At 39.0% G+C, this 19943-nt stretch overlaps 2 protein-coding genes across 10 annotated transcripts; both read right to left on the reverse strand.

The window, feature by feature from the left end:
- On the reverse strand, window positions 1-12940 carry LOC128676720 (pneumococcal serine-rich repeat protein-like). Of its 9 annotated transcripts, none has more exons than XM_053757009.2 (11): window positions 12816-12940; window positions 12079-12117; window positions 11820-11831; window positions 10498-10533; window positions 10099-10131; window positions 9656-9673; window positions 9488-9529; window positions 2880-9179; window positions 1376-1789; window positions 598-616; window positions 1-125 (listed from the first exon to the last, which is right to left on the reverse strand). In XM_053757009.2, the coding sequence occupies exons 1-9, from the start codon at window positions 12886-12888 to the stop codon at window positions 1425-1427; spliced, it is 6918 nt and encodes a 2305-aa protein (XP_053612984.1). In that variant the 5' UTR covers window positions 12889-12940; the 3' UTR covers window positions 1-125; window positions 598-616; window positions 1376-1424. The 9 variants fall into 9 exon arrangements, with proteins under 9 accessions (XP_053612984.1, XP_053612983.1, XP_064292555.1 ...); XM_053757008.2 differs by having other exon boundaries at window positions 9656-9685; XM_064436485.1 differs by having other exon boundaries at window positions 1376-1771; window positions 9656-9688.
- Window positions 12941-16205: 3265 nt separating this feature from the next.
- Window positions 16206-19675, reverse strand: LOC128676535 (putative odorant receptor 85d). Its single transcript, XM_053756688.1, has 5 exons — window positions 18861-19675; window positions 18452-18548; window positions 17250-17354; window positions 16940-17095; window positions 16206-16349 (listed from the first exon to the last, which is right to left on the reverse strand). Exons 1-5 carry the CDS (start codon window positions 19673-19675, stop codon window positions 16296-16298), a joined length of 1227 nt encoding a protein of 408 aa, XP_053612663.1. The 3' UTR covers window positions 16206-16295.
- Window positions 19676-19943: the final 268 nt, after the last annotated feature.

Here is a 19943-nt window from a genome sequence, read left to right on the forward strand (position 1 = left end):
TTATTAAAATAGAAATTTTAGAATACAATTACAATGAACCAAATTTATACTTGTTCATATTTTTGTGTAACTTTATTCATAGCCGTGTTTCGGTGAAGTGAAGAAAATGGGGAAACTGATCGCACCTGGAATAAAATAAAATGCCTTTTTAATACAAAAGTTTTTGAAGTGATTGTGAACTATTGGGGTTGTAGATAGTAGGCCAATAGTTTTATCCGTCTGCAATTGTACCAGTAGGTAACTAGTTTTATACCACATAACCTCTCTCATACGTATGTTTCCAGTTGCATTCACGGCTGTGGTGCCCAAAGCCCAGGGTCCGTTAAAAATCCTATACATTTTAAACAAATTCTGATTTAACGATCAGTCGAATGCCTGACAACAATTATCTTCGGGCATGATGTTGTCGTATTTTCAACTATTAAGGCTACCTTAGTGGCCTTGTACGTTATTTACTGGAAGATATTAATTGGTCCCACTCCAGGCGGGAACCACCCACCTACATAATAGTCAGGCTATTTACAATCACCTTATAGTACGGGCATCAAATGCTGTTTGCGATCATAGAAATTATAATTTGTTCGATAGATTACTTACAGTGCAGTTTACTTGCCAGCTGGAAGAAAAATATGTCTATTTTTATATAAATGTATATCACACACACATAATAAACATACACTATATACAATAAGTAGTGTAAAAAATTACGGGTCTTAAGTCGTTTCGCACCACAAGCGATTCGTACCATGGTGTGTCGCCAAGAGCCTATTTTGAATAGGTTCTTTCGCACCGCAGCTGCAGGAGCGGTGTGAATAGCCAAGGTACCTTTTGGAATGGAGGGATTGGGACCACGGGGCAAAACGAATTGAACTCATAACAAAACTTTAAGGATTCGAATTATTTATTTGTACAGATAAGAAGAAAAGAAGATAGTGATAAAAAAATAAACTTTAACCAATCAAGTTTATATAATGGGTAAATTTTGATCAATATATACACATAGTAAAAAATACTCTATTGTTATATGACCGGTAAAATTAATTTTGAACAATAGATAATTTCTTGTAATGTATTTGCGCATATTAGCATCTTTTTACGTCCACTTAAGGCGGCGGCGATGTTCATAAAGTAAAAAAAACTTATTGGGCTTATGACATTAAAATGTAACTTGAATATTATTTTTGTTGTTCTATTATTTTGCGCCTGGCTGTACTAATGAGATTGTAATTAAACTACATTACTTTTGTCAGATATCACCCATTAAAAAAGTTTTGGGCTATTCACACCGTGATGTGAAAGAACCTATCCTATATATATTCGAATCCCTTGTGGTACGAAACGAGTAAATACCCAAAATTACATAACTGAAACAAACTTTTATTGTCATCAAAGAGATCTTGTTGCATTCATCGCGTGAGAAAAAATTATGTCCGTGCAAAAAACCATTGTGGAGTTCCCTGATCGGGATCCGATCCTGGGTGCGATACAAGGTTCCATATTTTCGGTGCCACTTTAACTATCTCGTGATCGAGGTGTTGATTTCTTGCTCTTTTACAAAATTTAACCTCTATTCTCCGTTCTTCCTCTTCAATATTTTCGAAAATGCCCTTGTTTTGGTTTCTTATTATATTAACAATTTCTTCGTCATTGTTCTTCTTTAGGACATTTTTTAGGATTGGTAGAGAATCCTTGTTTTTGATCTCCTCCTGGAAGTGCTTGGACTTCTTGAGCCTCTCCTTCAGTTTTTGTCTCTCTTCTTTTGTCTTACAGCCTACAATTATTTTTCTGTCTTTGGAAAATAAAAATAAAGTATGATTGTGAATTCGTTCAAAAATTCTGATCCAACTAGTATAGCAATGAAGTGATACTAACCACTAACCACCACTATGCGCGTGTGTAAACAAATCTTAGCTTTTGCCCGCGGCTTCGCACCCGTAAATTTCATTGATGTGAAATTTCAGTTATTCTTTTATCGCGTATTCTAAGACTGGTAAAATTTACTATGATTAAAATTCGTATTTTTTGTCATCTTTAGTTTGATTCCCTGTTTCCCGCTACGATTTCCGCTACGTGTCTCGTTTCGAAACTTGTCCTATCCGGTTTCCTACAAATTGTCCCATGTCGTTTCCCGCTACGTGTCCCACTCCCGCTTCCCGTAACGCGTGCCGAACAAACTTGCAATCCCTATTTCAAACCTAGAAGGATGTAAAATTAAAAATTTCATGTATTGAGTTCACATGAAATTTTTAATTTAAATAAAGTTTGCAAGTTTTTTCGGCATGTGTTACGGGAAGCGGAAGTGCGGCACTTCAAGAATGACGAAGTTTCATCAAACTGGCAACACCTATTTTACCCCCTTAGGGATGGAACTTCGATATATCCTTTCTTAGAGGACGTTTCCTAGTCACAATCTATCAACCTGCCAAATGTCATCTTCATGGGCTTAGTAGTTTTCGAGATTTCGTGATGAGTGAATGAGTGTTTTTCGTTTTTATATACCCTGTATATAAAAACGAAAAACATACTGGTATCAGATGCGAAACCTCGTAAAGACTACTTGGGCACATCAAAACAAGCAACTTTTATTCGACTTTTCGTGATTCGTAGTTTTCTTTTCATATAAAAAAATACAATCTAATTTGCGATTCTACACATCTTAACTCTGTGTAATAGCAAAGCAACACGACACAGTGCAGTAGCGTTAAGTAGCGGAATAGAATATAGTTAACGTTTTATAGTTATAAAAATGACATTGAAACTAAAAAAAGGATTTTTTTGTACTTATTAAGTTTAGACAAAAGTCGTAGAACAAAAAATGTTATGCGTTATGGAAGATTATGCGATAGATATAAGTAACCCTGTATAGATTTGAGTATTACCTGAAGTCGACGACGATCCTCTAGAGTTGTTACTACTAGAGGAGCTTGCAGAGCTACTTCCTGTGCTGCCACTTCCTGACCCACTTGAGCTGGCACTTCCTGACACACTGGTGCTACCATTTCCTGATCCACTCGAGCTGCCACTACCAGTGTCGCTACAGCTGCTAGTTCCTAAGCTGCCGCTAGAGCTAGTACTACCTGAAACGATAGAACTGCCACTTGCTGTTCCATTTAAGCTGCCACTTGCTGCCCTATTTGAGCTGTCACTTCCTGTCCCACTTGCTGATCCACTAGAGCTGGCAGTTGCTATCACACTTGAGCTGCCACTTCCTGACCCATTTGAGCTGGCAGTTGCTATCCCACTAGAGCTGCCACCATCTGTCCCACTTGCTGATCCACTAGAGCTGGCAGTTGCAATCACACTTGAGCTGCCACTCCCTGACACACTTGAGCTAGTAGTTGCTGTCCCACTAGAGCTAACACTATCTCTGTTAGAGCTGGCACTTGCTGACCCACTTGAGCTGGCAGTTGCTATCCCACTAGAGCTGCCACTTGCTGTCTCACTAGAACTAGCAGTTGCTATCACACTTGAGCTGCCACTACCTGTGCTGTTCGAGCAGTTACTTGCTGAACCGCTAGATGTGGCACTTGCTGTCCCACTTGAGCTGCCACTTACTGACCCACTTGAGCTGGCACTTCCTGAGCTGTTCGAGCTGCCACTTCCTGTGCCGCTAGAGCTGCTTCTTTCTGAGCCGCCGCTAGAGCTGTCATTTGTTGACCCATTAGAGCTGCCACTTCCTGACCCACTGGGCTTGCTACTTGCTGAACCATTAAAGCTACCACTTCCTGACCCACTGAGCTTGCTACTTGCTGAGCCGTTAGAGCTGCCACTTCCTGACCCACTGGGCTTGCTACTTGCTGAACCGTTAGAGCTGCTACTTCCTGCCCCACTAGAACTAGCAGTTGCTGTCACACTTGAGCTGCCACTACCTGTGCTGTTAGAGCTGCTATTTGCTGAAGCGCTAGATGAGGCACTTGCTGTCCCACTTGAGCTGCCACTTCCTGAGCTGTTCGAGTTGCCACTTCCTGTGCCACTATACTTGCTACTTGCTGAACCGTTAGAGTTGCCACATCCTGACCCACTGGGCTTATTACTTGCTGAACTGTTAGAGCTGCCACTTCTTGACCCATTGGGCTTGCTACTTGCTGAACCACTATAGCTGCCACTTCCTGACCTACTGGGCTCACTACTTGCTGAACCGTTAGAGCTGCCACAACCTGTGCTGTTAGAACTGCTACTTGCTGAACACCTAGATGTGGCATTTCTTGACCCACTTGAGCTGCCACTTCCTATGCCGCTAGAGCTGCTACTTTCTGAGCTGCCGCTAGAGCTGCCACTTGTTGACCCATTAGAGCTGGCAGTTGCTGTCACATTTGAACTGATATTTGCTGACCCACTGGGCTTGCTAGTTGCTGAACCGTTATAGCTGCCACTTCCTGACACACTGGGCTTACTACTTGCTGAACCGTTAGAGCTGCCACTTCCTGACCCATTGGGCTTGCTACTTACTGAACCATTAGAACTGTCACTTCCTGACCCACTGGGCTCGCTACTTGCTGACCCGTTAGAGCTGCCACTACCTGTGCTGTTAGAGATGCCACTTGCTGACCCACTTAAGCTGCCACTTTCTATCCCACTAGAGCTGCCACTTGCTGATGTACTAGAGTAGCCACTACCTGTTCTGTTAGAGCAGTTACTTGCTGAACCGCTAGATGTGGAACTTGCTGTCCCACTTGAGCTGCCACTTACTGACCCACTTGAGCTGGCACTTCCTGAGCTGTTCGAGCTGCCACTTCCTGTGCCGCTAGAGCTGTTACTTTTTGAGCCGCTGCTAGAACTGCCATTTGTTGAACAAGTAGAGCTGGCAGTTGCTGTCCCACTTGAGCTGCTACTTGCTGTCCCACTTGACCTGCCACTTCTTATCCCACTTGCTGATCCACTAGAACTAGCAGTTGCTATCGTACTTGAGCTGCCACTACCTGTGCTGTTAGAGCTGCTATTTTCTGAACCGCTAGATGTGGCACTTGCTGTCCCACTTGAGCTGCCACTTACAGACCCACTTGAGCTGGCACTTCCTGAGCTGTTCGAGCTGCCACTTCCTGTGCCGCTAGAGCTTCCATTTGTTGAACCAGTAGAGGTGGCAGTTGCTGTCCCACTTGAGCTGCCACTTCCTGACCCACTTGAGCTGGCACTTCCTGAGCTGTTCGAGCTGCCATTACTTGTTCCGCTAGTGCTGCTACTTCCTGAGCCGCCGCTAGAGCTTGCATTTCTTGAGCAATTAGAGCTGGCAGTTACTGTCGTACTTGAGCTGCCACTTCCTATCCCACTTGCTGACACACTAGAGCTGGCAATTGCTATCACACTTGAGCTGCCACTTCCTGACCCACTTGAGCTGGCAGTTGCTGTCCGACTTGAACTGCCATTTGCTGACCCAATTGAGCTTCCACTTCCTGGCCCACTGGCCTTGCTACTTGCTGAACCATTAGAGCTGCCATTTCCTGACTCACTGGACTTGCTACTTGCTAAACCATTAGAGCTGCCACTTTCTGACCCACTGAGCTTGCTACTTGCTGAGCCGTTAGAGCTACCACTTCCTGACCCACTGAGCTTGCTACTTGCTGAACCGTTAGAGCTGTCACTTCCTGACCCACTAGAACTAGCAGTTGCTATCACACTTGAGCTGCCACTACCTGTGCTGTTAGAGCTGCTATTTGCTGAACCGCTAGATGTGGCACTTGCTGTCCCGCTTGAGCTGTTACTTCCTGACCTACTGGAGCTGGCACTACGTGAGCTGTTCGAACTGTCACTACCTGTGTCGCTAGAGCTGCTACTTCCTAAGCTGCCGCTAGACCTGCCATTTGTTGACCCATTAGAGCTGGCAGTTGCTGTCCCACTTGAACTGCCACTTCCTATCCCACTTGAGCTGGCACTTCCTGAGCTGTTCGAGCTGCCACTGCTTGTTCCGCTAGTGCTGCTACTTCCTGAGCCGCCGCTCGAGCTTGCATTTCTTGAGCAATTAGAGCTGGCAGTTACTGTCCTACTTGAGCTGCCACTTCCTATCCCACTTGCTGACACACTAGAGCTTACTATTGCTATCACACTTGAGATGCCACTTCCTGACCCACTTGAGCTGGCAGTTGCTGTCCGACTTGAACTGCCATTTGCTGACCTAATTGAGCTTCCACTTCCTGACCCACTGGGCTTGCTACTTGCTGAAACTTTAGAGCTTCCACTTCCTGATCCACTGGGCTTGCTGCTTGCTGAACCATTAGAGCTGCCACTTCCTGACTCACTGGGCTTGCTACTTGCTGAACCATTAGAGCTGCCACTTCCTGACTCACTGGGCTTGCTACTTGCTGAACCATTAGAGCTGCCACTTCCTGACTCACTGGGCTTGCTACTTGCTGAAACTTTAGAGCTTCCACTTCCTGATCCACTGGGCTTGCTACTTGCTGAACCATTAGAGCTGCTCCTTCCTGACTCACTGGACTTGCTACTTGCTGAACCATTAGAGCTGCCACTTCCTGACTCACTGGGCTTGCTACTTGCTGAAACTTTAGAGCTTCCACTTCCTGATCCACTGGGCTTGCTACTTGCTGAACCATTAGAGCTGCCACTTCCTGACTCACTGGGCTTGCTACTTGCTGAACCATTAGAGCTGCCACTTCCTGACTCACTGGGCTTGCTACTTGCTGAAACTTTAGAGCTTCCACTTCCTGATCCACTGGGCTTGCTACTTGCTGAACCATTAGAGCTGCCACTTCCTGATCCACTGGGCTTGCTACTTGCTGAAACTTTAGAGCTTCCACTTCCTGATCCACTGGGCTTGCTACTTGCTGAACCATTAGAGCTGCCACTTCCTGACTCACTGGGCTTGCTACTTGCTGAACCATTAGAGCTGCCACTTCCTGACTCACTGGGCTTGCTACTTGCTGAACCATTAGAGCTGCCACTTCCTGACTCACTGGGCTTGCTACTTGCTGAAACTTTAGAGCTTCCACTTCCTGATCCACTGGGCTTGCTACTTGCTGAACCATTAGAGCTGCCACTTCCTGATTCACTGGGCTTGCTACTTGCTGAAACTTTAGAGCTTCCACTTCCTGATCCACTGGGCTTGCTACTTGCTGAACCATTAGAGCTGCCACTTCCTGATCCACTGGGCTTGCTACTTGCTGAACCATTAGAGCTGCCACTTCCTGATCCACTGGGCTTGCTACTTGCTGAAACTTTAGAGCTTCCACTTCCTGATCCACTGGGCTTGCTACTTGCTGAACCATTAGAGCTGCCACTTCCTGACTCACTGGGCTTGCTACTTGCTGAACCATTAGAGCTGCCACTTCCTGACTCACTGGGCTTGCTACTTGCTGAACCATTAGAGCTGCCACTTCCTGACTCACTGGGCTTGCTACTTGCTGAACCATTAGAGCTGCCACTTCCTGACTCACTGGGCTTGCTACTTGCTGAAACTTTAGAGCTTCCACTTTCTGATCCACTGGGCTTGCTACTTGCTGAACCATTAGAGCTGCCACTTCCTGACTCACTGGGCTTGCTACTTGCTGAACCATTAGAGCTGCCACTTCCTGACTCACTGGGCTTGCTACTTGCTGAAACTTTAGAGCTTCCACTTCCTGATCCACTGGGCTTGCTACTTGCTGAAACTTTAGAGCTTCCACTTCCTGACTCACTGGGCTTGCTACTTGCTGAACCATTAGAGCTGCCACTTCCTGACTCACTGGGCTTGCTACTTGCTGAACCATTAGAGCTGCCACTTCCTGACCCACTGGGCTTGCTACTTGCTGAAACTTTAGAGCTTCCACTTCCTGACCCACTGGGCTTGCTACTTGCTGAACCATTAGAACTGCCACTTTCTGACCCACTGGGCTTGCTACTTGCTGAACCATTAAAGCTACCACTTCCTGACCCACTGGGCTTGCTACTTGCTGAACCATTAGAACTGCCACTTTCTGACCCACTGGGCTTGCTACTTGCTGAATCATTAGAGCTGCCACTTCCTGACTCACTGGGCTTGCTACTTGCTGAACCATTAGAGCTGCCACTTCCTGACTCACTGGGCTTGCTACTTGCTGAACCATTAGAGCTGCCACTTCCTGACTCACTGGGCTTGCTACTTGCTGAACCATTAGAGCTGCCACTTCCTGACCCACTGGGCTTGCTACTTGCTGAAACTTTAGAGCTTCCACTTCCTGACCCACTGGGCTTGCTACTTGCTGAACCATTAGAACTGCCACTTTCTGACCCACTGGGCTTGCTACTTGCTGAACCATTAAAGCTACCACTTCCTGACCCACTGAGCTTGCTACTTGCTGAGCCGTTAGAGCTGCCACTTCCTGATCCACTGGGCTTGCTACTTGCTGAACCGTTAGAGCTGTCACTTCCTGACCCACTAGAACTAGCAGTTGCTGTCACACTTGAGCTGCCACTACCTGTGCTGTTAGAGCTGCTATTTGCTGAACCGCTAGATGTGGCACTTGCTGTCCCACTTGAGATGTCACTTCCTGACCCACTGGAACTGGCACTTTGTGAGCTGTTCGAACTGTTACTACCTGTGTCGCTAGAGCTGCTACTTCCTAAGCCGCCGCTAGACCTACCATTTGTTGACCCATTAGAGCTGACAGTTGCTGTCCCACTTGAACTGCCACTTCCTATCCCACTTGAGCTGCTATTTCCTATCCCACTAGAGCTAGTAGCTGCTGTCACACTTGAGTTGCCACTAACTATGCTGTTAGAGCTGTTACTTGATAAACCGCTAGATGTGCCACTTGCTGTCCCACTTGAGCTGCCACTTCCTGAGGTGTTCGAGTTGCCACTTCCTGTACCGCTAGGCTTGCTACTTTCTGAACCATTAGAGCTGCCACTTCCTGACTCACTGGGCTTGCTACTTGCTGAACTATTAAAGCTGCCACTTCCTGACATACTGGGCTCGCTACTTGCTGAACCGTTAATTCTGCCACTACCTGTACTGTTAGAGCTGCCACTTGCTAACCTACTAGAGCTGGCAGTTGAACCACTAGAGCTGCCACTTTCTGACCCACTTGAACTGGCACTTCCCGAGCTATTCGAGCTGCCACTACCTGTGCCGCTAGTGCTGCTATTTCCTGAGACGCCGCTAGAGCTGCTATTTGTTGACCCATTAGAGCTGGCAGTTGCTGTCCCACTGGGCTTACTATTTCCTGAGCCACTGGAGCTGCCACCTCCTGACCCAGTTGAGCTGCCACTTCCTGAGTATTGCGATTTAACGTAAATAAGAGACATATTTTCAAAAGAGATGAGAGAGAAAGACAATGATAATTGTGGGCATTAACTTTAATATTTATAATGTTTTCGTGCCTGATCTTACTATGTAATAGTGTGTATACGTCTGTCCGTCCATCTGTCACCGCCAATTCGCTCTGAATCTACTGGAGCAAATTATAAGAAAATTTGCATGATGGTGTAATCCTATGCCCCAGGTGCAAGTGTGCAAGTGCAAGTAAATAAATTTGTATCTGTTGTAGAATCACAGTTGCACCAGTCAATTTGTAATCACCTTCAGACAATGCCTCCGACGATGCAGAGCCTCCGCCGGACGCTGTAGGAAAAAACCCTTTGAGTTATAACTCTGTTTGTTTTATTTATTTATTTTTTAGTTTTTTAGTAAACTTGAAGAAAAGTGTTTCTTTATATTACATATTTCAAATTAAATAAAAATAATTACCGCCAGATTCAGATATAGCTGTTGAAGAACCTCCTCCATTGGAGATTGAATGAAAAAAAAAGAAAAAAAAGAATTGAGATTTAGACACAAAAACAGCGAATATTACGTAAACCTAGCATAGCTTTTTTTGCTAACATATTACCAAATTGTGACGTCATTTCTACGGCTCATTTTGTATTTTAGTTTTTCATATCCATGAAAGCATTGTCATTATCACTGTAAATTTTACATCGGTGTTTTTATTAATATATGGGCCTTTGTGTGGTCATAGAAATCAAAATAAAAAAAAATTAGTCATCTACACTATTAGGAATTGTTACGTTGATAATGTTAAAGAAATTAAATTAAAATAAACATCATTTCACTTAAAATTGGTAAATGATTAATCATACTTATTTTAAGTACGAAAAACTATTTTAGAATAATATAATAATGTTCCTTACCAGCTTCTGATATTGCTGATGCTTGGCCGAATGCTATTAAAAAAAGGATGGTACAATAAAGAAGAACTAAATTACGAAACTAAAAATTCTGTTTCTAAAATATAGGTTTATGTCATAACTCTGAATATCATTTTAAATTGGCGTAAAAAGTGTCCGCGAAGGTCAAAGTTGCCTGTGTATAAATTAAATGCATAAATGTTATTCACATAATGACACACGATAATCAAATGACACATTACTTAATTAATCATTTTTAAAAAGTAAATGATTCGACTTGGTGGCAAATACCTTTTAAATGAATAAATTCTTTGACTTCAGAGATCTCATATTTGTTTGTTGTATTTAATAGAAGATTATTTAAATGTAAGTATAAATATAAAACTTTATTCTTATTATTACCAGCATTTGCCGACGCAGAACTTTGGGCTTCTGATTCTAAAATATAGAAAAATAATGCCTTTAGGAACTGTTAAAAAGTAATAACGTTGTAAAAAATTCATTAATTTTTGATATCACTCTTGGCTCTCTTTGATATCACTCTTGTCATTAGATTACACATAACTTTTCATAGAGTAAAATATTTCTACTCGAGATGTTGGAGTCCAGCAGATAGAATAACAGTAAAAAGGTTCTAATTTATGCTAGTGGTTCTAAAAATATATTACATATATATTAATTACTAACATTGTATTGAATTTGAAAATTCGGTTTTTTAAAATAAAAAACCAGTCAAGTGCGAGTTAGATTCGCGCATAGAGGGTTCCGTACAACATTTTGAAGATTCGTAACCCTAACGTCAACCCTCTTTGGGAATACTATAGTTGCCTATTAATCCCTTAGTCGTCTCGTAAAGCCCAGGGTCTCCAGCAAAAAAATTTTGAAGACATTCAACAAAAGGCACACAAGACATTGTTTATGGAACATGTTTTTAACACACTCAAGACATTTTTTATCTCATTAAAATTACAAATTAGACATTGTTTTCTAAATTTGAATAAGCAGAAAGAAGAGAATTTATTTATTTTATTTAATTATAAGTGAATTTTGATTTCAACTAGGCTATGCAGCCTAGTCGAAATCGAAATTTCCTAATATCGGAACCTAGGAGGAGGGAATCGGAATATAGGAGCAAAATTATTATCACATCGAGAAAGAAATCATATCCTAGTGAAAATGTGAAAACCATCAAAATACTTTGCTATCTTAATTAATACGTCGCTAAAAAATTTCCATAGCGCGATCTAAAAACGGCACAGTGCCATCTAGTGGGGAATACTGAAAAGCGGCCGTAAATAAATTTATGCACTCATTTTGTACGAAACTAATTACAAATACAACTTTTTTCTGTGATGTAACTATTAATTAGCAATTGTTGGATTTTTTCCTATATTAGTTTTAACTTTTTGCCAAATTTCACGATTCTTGGTCTACAGGAAGTACCCTATAGGTTTTACCCTTGTGAAATGTGCGAAATAAACGGTCATATTTTTTTATCGCGTTAACGTATAAGTTTGATTTTTTTACAGCTGAAAGAGACCATAGACCTGGGTAATTGGTATAAATTTATTTTAACTTGATACCTTTACGCGTTCCTGAGAAAAAGGTTCTTGACAGACGTACAGACAGACAGACCGGCGGACCACGAAGTGATCCTGTAAGGGTTCCGTTATTACCTTTTAAGGTAAGGAACCCTAAAAACTATAATTGAAGTAAATACATACCAAGTGAGTCAACTAAAACAAACACAAATTATTAGAAACTAATTTGAGAATTCACAAAATTGTGATCGTTTACAGTAATATTCTAGACATTTTTTCACCTTAACATTATTTGTATTAAATTAAAAACATCCACCATTCTGCTTAAGATATCGACACCAAGACGTACAATAATCATTAGCTGAATGGTATCGATTTTAAAAAATATATAGATACAAAGAAGAAAGACAAGGTTTTAAATAAAATATGAAAAAAATCTTACATTCAGAAGAAAAATCGGGAAAAGACGAACCGATGAATGCTGGAAAAGCAACATAAGAACCTTAGACTGGATCACATATTTTTTAATTTTAACAATATTTTAATGAAAACAAGAAATCGTTTCTATATTAAAATAAAAGATAACGCAGAAGGTATTGGACCGATTTTATAATTACCTGTAAATTTTCAGAATTTTTTTCAAAAGTGTATAATTACTTATATTTTATTTATTTATTAAGTTACACATACAAATTACAATTTCGCATTTTTATACTTCAGAGCTATACATTACTGAACAAATAAAGTGCCTAAATTTGGTGCACACAGCATCCACAATATGCACATGCGTTGTTAGCGTGGTACTAGCAGCGGTTCGTCCCGGCGTTGCTCGCGTAAAAACATAATAAATTATACACCTTCCCCAGGAATCACACTATTAGTGAAAACCGCATGAAAATCCGGGCAGTAGTTTAAATTATATTAATTATGAACAACAAAAATAGATAATATATTGGTACAGTCAACAGCACATCAACCTACCCAAATTCATTGCAAACTCGCCGCTATTACCGTGCCACAGAGGTTCTTCCTATTTACCACCCTATTAACACCACAGAGGTTCATGCAGGGTAACTGATGTGCTGATCTGATGTGCTGTTGACTGTACAAATACCGTGCGTCAGATTTGATTTATAATCTTTAGGCCAAGTTAAATAAAAGCTTGAAATAATAACTTACGAAACTGGAATGCATATATAGATTGTGTTACGAGCCATATTGTTGGTATTATAATCCATTTTGCTGGAGCCATGTGTGCGCAGGTGACACAAGATTGACTAAAAATATACAGTTTATATACGAAACACGGTGTAAAACGTTTTATAGTGTCCGTTTTATATCGCCAGTTTTTCGTGATCATGTCTTAGAAAGTCATAAAATAAAAACACACGTGTAACAACGAGAAAGAAAAAGAAAAGTGGATTAGTTATAATTTCGAATTCGAATTTTAAAATATACTTATTGAATTGTCAACAAAACGCATAGCACGAGAAAAGCCTTTCTTGGCATATTAAGGACCATAACAGTTACTTTTTTACACTTCGCATTCACAATATCGCAGAAAAAAAATTTAAGACGCGGCATCTACTACTACTACCAAAATATATCCATACATTGAAGAAATCGATGAAATTTTAAGTTTAATAAAAAAAATCCTACCTAATTAAAAAAAAAAACTATCTTTTTACATTTCGAACTATTTCATAAAATTAAATCGAGTGATATAAAATTCAATATATAATTAGTTAATATTATAAAATTAAATGTGTAATTTTTTAGACATACAATACGTAAATAATATAATTGTCAAAGACGTTTACCAAAATATTTACAAAGTCTATATATTTTTCTTCCATAGTATTTATTACATTCCAAGTTGACAAATTTTCTACCGTCAGTTTTTACTTTTTCGTTTTATACGAGCTCTCAATATGAATGTAGACATCTTGGTTTTATGGCTACAAGTGGAGTGAACGATTTCAATATTCTTGCCTATTGTCATTTGCAGGTCCATTTCGCCGTCGCAGCAATCATAACTCCACATTTTTCAACGTCGGAAATAGAGGTACATATTTTTATCTTTGGTTGAAGTATTCAATGTTTGTTTACCATTATAATCTATTCTACATGTTATAAAATAAAGTTCTCCGCTGCGTCGTCTGTTCGAGATAAATTTTCATGCGGATTTCACCAATAGATAGTCAATTATAAATCTAATCAAGTCAATTATAAGTCCCCAGGAATCGTTGGTGAAAACACAAAATACAAAAAATTCGTCCGTTCAATCTGTCCGTCTATTCATATCCATAATATACATACTAAAATTTGTATAAAGAGAAAAGATTCACTATTACTATAAAAGATTCAAGAGACAGGCTACTTTGTAAGCCGGGATGGACTTCTTTTTGCTTATAAAGTTATAGTTTTCTTTTTAAATTCAAATTCAAATTGTTTATTGCTTCCTTAATGTCAAATACAGGTCTTCATTATAAAAATAGTAGCAATTAAGGACCCTGACGGGCGCTGCAATGGGAGAAGGGCCACATTTGTCGATGTTAGAGAACCTTTGTCAGTGTAAAGTGACATTATTAACATGAATAAATTTTATCTATTAAATTTAATCATTTTTGATAAGTATAAATTACTTCATGTTTCATCTTTAGGCATAATCTATTATCAGTCATACATTTTTGATAAGTCAATAATAATAATAATATTAATAAAATTAATGTCAAAAGTTCATCCTCAAGTAAGTATTTTAATTATTTGAATTAATTTTTATTGTGTAAATTTATCTTCTAAATATTCATTAATTGTGTAATAACATTTATTAATCAAGATTTCCTTAACTTTTTGTAAAAACGTTTTGATATTTTCTATTTCTCTAACGGCGTTTGGGAGTTGATTATAGATTTTTATAGACATTACTAGGGGGCTAGTTGAGTGGAGTCGGAGGCGTGAAATAGGCAGCTGCAACTTATTTTGATGTCTGAGTGTGTATTTGGTTACCATATCTTTCCGCGATTTGAAAAACTCGGGATATTTTCGGGTAAATTTGCATGCTTGTAGGATGTATATACACGGCAGAGTTAGGAGTTTGTGCTTTTTAAAATAAGGTTTGCAGCTGTCCGTTTGTTGTGTATTTGTAATTATGCGCACAAGTTTCTTTTGTAGGGTAAATATTCTATCACAGTCGGTTCCGTTGCCCCACAAAAATGTACCATAACTAAGCCATGAGTAGGCATAGGCGTAGTACGTGATAATTGCCGTTTCAGCGTCAGTGGATTTTTTTACCTCTCTGAGAGCATACGCGAACTTAGATAGTTTAGCACATAGCTTTTGGATATGCGACTTCCAGTTTATATGGCTATCTATGTTTAAACCCAGAAGAGTAAATTCATTTACTACCTCCAAGTTCATCCCATTGAAACTTATTTTAACATTTAATGATTGTTTTTGGTATGGATGGAAGACCATTAATTTTGTTTTCAAATAATTTATTTCTAAGTTGTGCTCATTCAACCAGTTTGACGTTTTTGTAAGAATGTTAATAAGTTGTTCGTGTAGATTTGTATTATCTTGAGCAGATGTTAGGATCGAAACATCATCGGCAAATAGGACACAGTGCTCTTTGATTATTTTTGGAAGATCGTTTATATATACGAGGAACAATAAACACCCGAGAACGCTACCTTGTGGTATTGAGAAATTGACTGGTTTACATTTTGATCGGATAATTTGGACCGTGCTTGTTTGGTGGTTAAAATACTCAATTTCCACGTACTGTTTCCTATCTTTGAGGTAAGAATGAAACCATTTGTGGGCGATTCCTCGTATACCTATGCCATACAGTTTGTCCAGTAGGACATCATACTGAACCTTGTCGTATGCTTTGGTCATATCCAACAATATTCCAATGCCATATCTACCCTCGTCTAGCGTTTTTAATATTTCTTGGACGTATTTAAACACTGCCAAAATGGTCGAGCGGTTTTTTCGGAAGCCATTCTGACACTCATCAAAGAGTTTGTATTTTTCGCAGAAACCATATACGCGATCAGCCACAGCCTTTTCAAAGATCTTAGAAGCCGTCGGTAGAAGTGCGATGGGGCGGTAATTGTTAAGGTCAGTCTTTTTGTTCTTCTTGTGAACGGGTTTGATGACACTGATTTTCAGAAGGTCGGGAAATATTCCTTCGTTTAATGACTGATTGATTAGAATAGTAAATGGTAAAGTTAATTCTTCCGCGCATTCCCTAAACAAATTTGGGGGCAGTTCATCTATACCGCGACTTCTTTTATTTTTTAGGTTTTTAATAATTTTATATATTTCTTCGGCATCTACAGGGCGGAGAAATATGCTATTTTCTGTAGGGCAGTATACAGTACGTGACGTTTTAATTCCCGTGCGTTGTTCGCCTATACTTGCAAAGAAATCATTAAACTTATTAGCTATTTCCACTGGGTCAGTAATAGCTGTTTTATTTATGTGTAATTCCAGCTGTTTTATTTAGGTTAGGGTCACTGACATTTGTTTTATTTAATATTCAGATCAACGAAGCCCATTGATCTGACAAATAAGGCATTTCTCAGAGTCTATAAATAATTTTATTATGCAATTATTAATAGGTTTAGAGTGGATTCTGTGGTGTATTGCATTTTATTCGTACACTCGTCGTACCAAGTTGAACAATTGAAATGATAAACTGCAAATCTGAAATCAAACATAACTAATTATTACAAAAATATGAATACACCAAAAATATTTTTATGTAATCTTAAGTTTTTGAAATTGTGAATCTTGTTTCCATAAACTAAATAAAATATTATAATATATTTATCTTGTTCTATAAAATATTGTTATATATTTATCTTGTTTTTAAGTCTTCCAAGCACGATCTTGGTAATTACTGTTTACGCGGGCTTGTGGCCAAACGTAATCAGCATAAAAGGAAGTGAAGAAGAAGAAAGTTATGATTCAGAGGAGATATTATTATTTATTTATTTATTTATTCCATACATAAACAATAATAAATAATAATATAGAGAAGAACCCGGTGTATCAACATGGCTACAATAGCGCACGTAAAGAGGCGGGGCTTATCGGAAAGTTTCGTGGCCATGTTCGAACGGTTTCCCCTCTCGTCTGCGTCTGCCCCGCGTATCATTATTTTTTTAAAATGAAAATACGGCGTCTCCTTTAATTGCGTTTGCGTTGAGGCCTTGCTGACTAATCTTGGTGGGAGCAAGTCAGAGCTCCAGATAACATAAAAATATGAAGCCATGCTAATAAAAAGTACTTACAGCACTAAAAGTATTCAGATTCATACTCAAGTAACCTTTGGCCGTGTATTGAAAAGGTTTCTGAGCTCTTATCATCAAAATCAACAAACTGCTTTTAGTATTTGAGTCTGCGTACGTCCAGTCGGCGGAATAAATCGAATGTGCTAGGTTTTCACTCTGTAAACATATACCTACCTAATTAATATAGGTAGTATATTTTTCTCTAAATTAATTGTTATGAAATATATAAATTAATTTAGCTTATATACTGGACAGATTCATCCAAAAATAACAAAAAGATATTATGGAAATATTGATGATAGAAACTTACATGGTTGATCAAGACCTGTCCGATCATACATTGGTAGAAACTGTCCACCACCAACGAGCAACACATAAAGAAGTATCTAAGAGCTTTGTAAATATTATCTTCAACCTGTAAAAATATACATTAATAATATACTTATATATTGAAAGATGAAGAAAAGATCGCAAGGCAAGCCAAAGGTGCGATGGTCCGACGAACTGTCGGCCTTCGACAAGGAATGGTAACAACTAAGGGGGAATAGATGTGGTTGGAAACAAAGAGGGGAGACCCAGCAGTGGGAGCTGAGAGGTACATAAAAAATAGATATATATATTGACGTGTGGTGCCGTCCTAGAATAGGACCCCTCAATATTCTCCCCCAGAATAGGACACATAATGTTAATAGCTGATAGGCAACAATATAATTGAATAGATGTTGCCCGGGGCTTCGCTTCCGTGGGAATTTTGAGATAAAATATGGCCTATAGCAATCTTGGATAATGTACCTTTCTAATGGTGACATAATTTTTGAAATCGGTTCGGTAGTTTTGGAGATTACCCGCCTCAAATATATAAACTCACAAACGCTTACCTCTTTATAGAAATAGTATAGATAAGTTGACTATGTAGTGGAAAATTCGGGCAACAACCTGGATAAGGATGTTATGGACCCAAGATAGAGATAGTTGGCGGAAGGAGGCCTACATCCAACAGTGGGTCACGGAGGACTGGCAGATGACGATAATAAGGTAACAACAGTATTTCACAAGGGAGTTTACTTCAAGCAGCAACTGCTTGTAAAATTATAATCGAATTATCTAAATGTTAAAGCTTTTTACTATACCCCGGACTTTGAGACGTCACAGGCCCAAAAGAAATCGAGAACACACAAGGATGAGAGAGACTACATATGATAGACGCAAAAATATTGATTTATTGGAATTTAGTTACATTTCACGACTAAACCGCAAAATTAATTTGATGATTCCACTACCTGTTCTACTATATACCGTACATGTATAACAGGCAGTAGAAACTGAAGTAGTTCATAAAATACTTTCTTTTCCAAAAATCCTATTAAAGTGTACCTCGGGGTGAAGCTACGTCTACAAAATTTAAGGTATCAAAACTTGAAATAATAAAGTTTCATTCTTTGAGCCAACATTACTTAAGATTTTAAGTTCAAACATCTCTTTATAATATATAATTATAGACTAAAAACTTACCGTTGCAGTAAAGAATGTAAGACCCATAAACACGGATCCGAAAAAATATGTAAGTAGCATGGTGTCACCCAATACTGTATTTAATCGAGATGATAATCTGAAAAGCAAAGAGCAATGGAGTTTGCGAATTGTTTGCGAGTTGCGCGGGTTTGGGAATTGTTCATCTATCATGATATTTTTTGTTCGGTTAATCGTATTTCATATTTATTTATTTTAGCAGCACTCGATCACAATCATAATTTTTGGCATTTCTTTTCTGCAGTGATCATTCTGGAATATTTTTACTTAATTTATAGCTTTTTGATAAATATTATAGGCGAAAATTGCCTGTAAAGGTCGAATTTCTGAATAAATGCTTCGTCTTTGAGTTGTTCACAATATGATTTTTTAAGTGTTTTATAAAACTTACCCAGCAAGCACCTGGTGCCTCCTTGCAATGTCTTTTAGCTCATTATTTATCACTCTAAGCGTATTTCTCACATCGATATTTTCTATTAAATCATTCACATTATCGACTGTAATAAGATTTTCAATGCTTTGTCCTAAAACTTTCAATTCCATACAAATGAAATAAGTATAAGCCACATGGATTGAATTGCTTATTGATACTATACCAATGACTAGGACTGTCATACTTCCTTCCCACAAATAAGCGATATAATACCAATTAATTTTATCAAACGGATACCAGCCATCGTAAGGCAATAGATATTCTTTCTCCTTTTTAGCGACGTTAACTTCATAGTACATCATAATTCTCGGGAATGAGTTGACAACTATTATCAATGGTATACAGTAGTAAAACAAAAACCTTGTAACAATTTTGGTAATTTTCGTATACTGCGAAATGATATTTTGATAATCTTTATCGGCCATCTCAACAGTCCATATATCTTTGCGATAATGTTCAAATATTTCCTCGTAGAGACTTCTGTGTTGATGGATTTTGTAATATTTTGTCAATGTCATTAGGACGACACCTAAATTCGGAGCTATGTTTATGAGTTCAAACCAATTAGTTGTCGTTAAGGCTGTCACACACAGAGTTATAAACAACTGAAGGGCTGTCAATGAAATAAGTACAGTTATAATTGCGTAACATGTTACTGAAGTTTTAGACCGATTAAGGAAAGGATGTATGAATATTTTTCGTCCGATGTAGCTTAGATAATCCAATTCTAGGATAAACTCGTGTTTCACAAGCTTGTATGTTGCGTCCGACATATTTAATGCGAATGAAGTCTTTCGCGATTTTCTATGAAAAGATATTTCATATGATACGATGTTCCTGATACAGCGTATCTTGTGAAATACCAGTGTGTGGTGTGTAGTTTTCGCCCTAAAATATAAATACTTATGTCCGGCGCCCACACGCATAACAAAACTACATTTTGTGTATACATAATACGTAACTGCATTATTGTTACTCAACCGCTCAGCTGCTTTTAATGAATTTCGACACAATAATAGAACAAAAAATAAACTTTAGTAT

The sequence above is a fragment of the Plodia interpunctella genome, chromosome 16 (assembly GCF_027563975.2).
Source record: "Plodia interpunctella isolate USDA-ARS_2022_Savannah chromosome 16, ilPloInte3.2, whole genome shotgun sequence".
Taxonomy (NCBI): Eukaryota; Metazoa; Arthropoda; class Insecta; order Lepidoptera; family Pyralidae; genus Plodia; species Plodia interpunctella.

What these genes read in the sequence shown, in the direction of transcription:
- LOC128676720 (XM_064436484.1), bottom strand. Translation starts at nt 12,888, where the DNA reads ATGGCTCCAGCAAAATGGATTATAATACCAACAATATGGCTCGTAACA. An exon ending in TATATATGCATTCCAGTTTC is followed by an intron (nt 12,118 to 12,815) that starts GTAAGTTATTAT and finishes TTGCTTTTCCAG; the next exon opens with CATTCATCGGTTCGTCTTTT. An exon ending in GTCGGAGGCATTGTCTGAAG is followed by an intron (nt 9,180 to 9,487) that starts GTGATTACAAAT and finishes CGCAATACTCAG; the next exon opens with GAAGTGGCAGCTCAACTGGG.
- LOC128676535 (XM_053756688.1), bottom strand. Translation starts at nt 19,675, where the DNA reads ATGTCGGACGCAACATACAAGCTTGTGAAACACGAGTTTATCCTAGAA. An exon ending in AGGCACCAGGTGCTTGCTGG is followed by an intron (nt 18,549 to 18,860) that starts GTAAGTTTTATA and finishes TTTGCTTTTCAG; the next exon opens with ATTATCATCTCGATTAAATA. An exon ending in GACAGGTCTTGATCAACCAT is followed by an intron (nt 17,096 to 17,249) that starts GTAAGTTTCTAT and finishes ATATGTTTACAG; the next exon opens with AGTGAAAACCTAGCACATTC.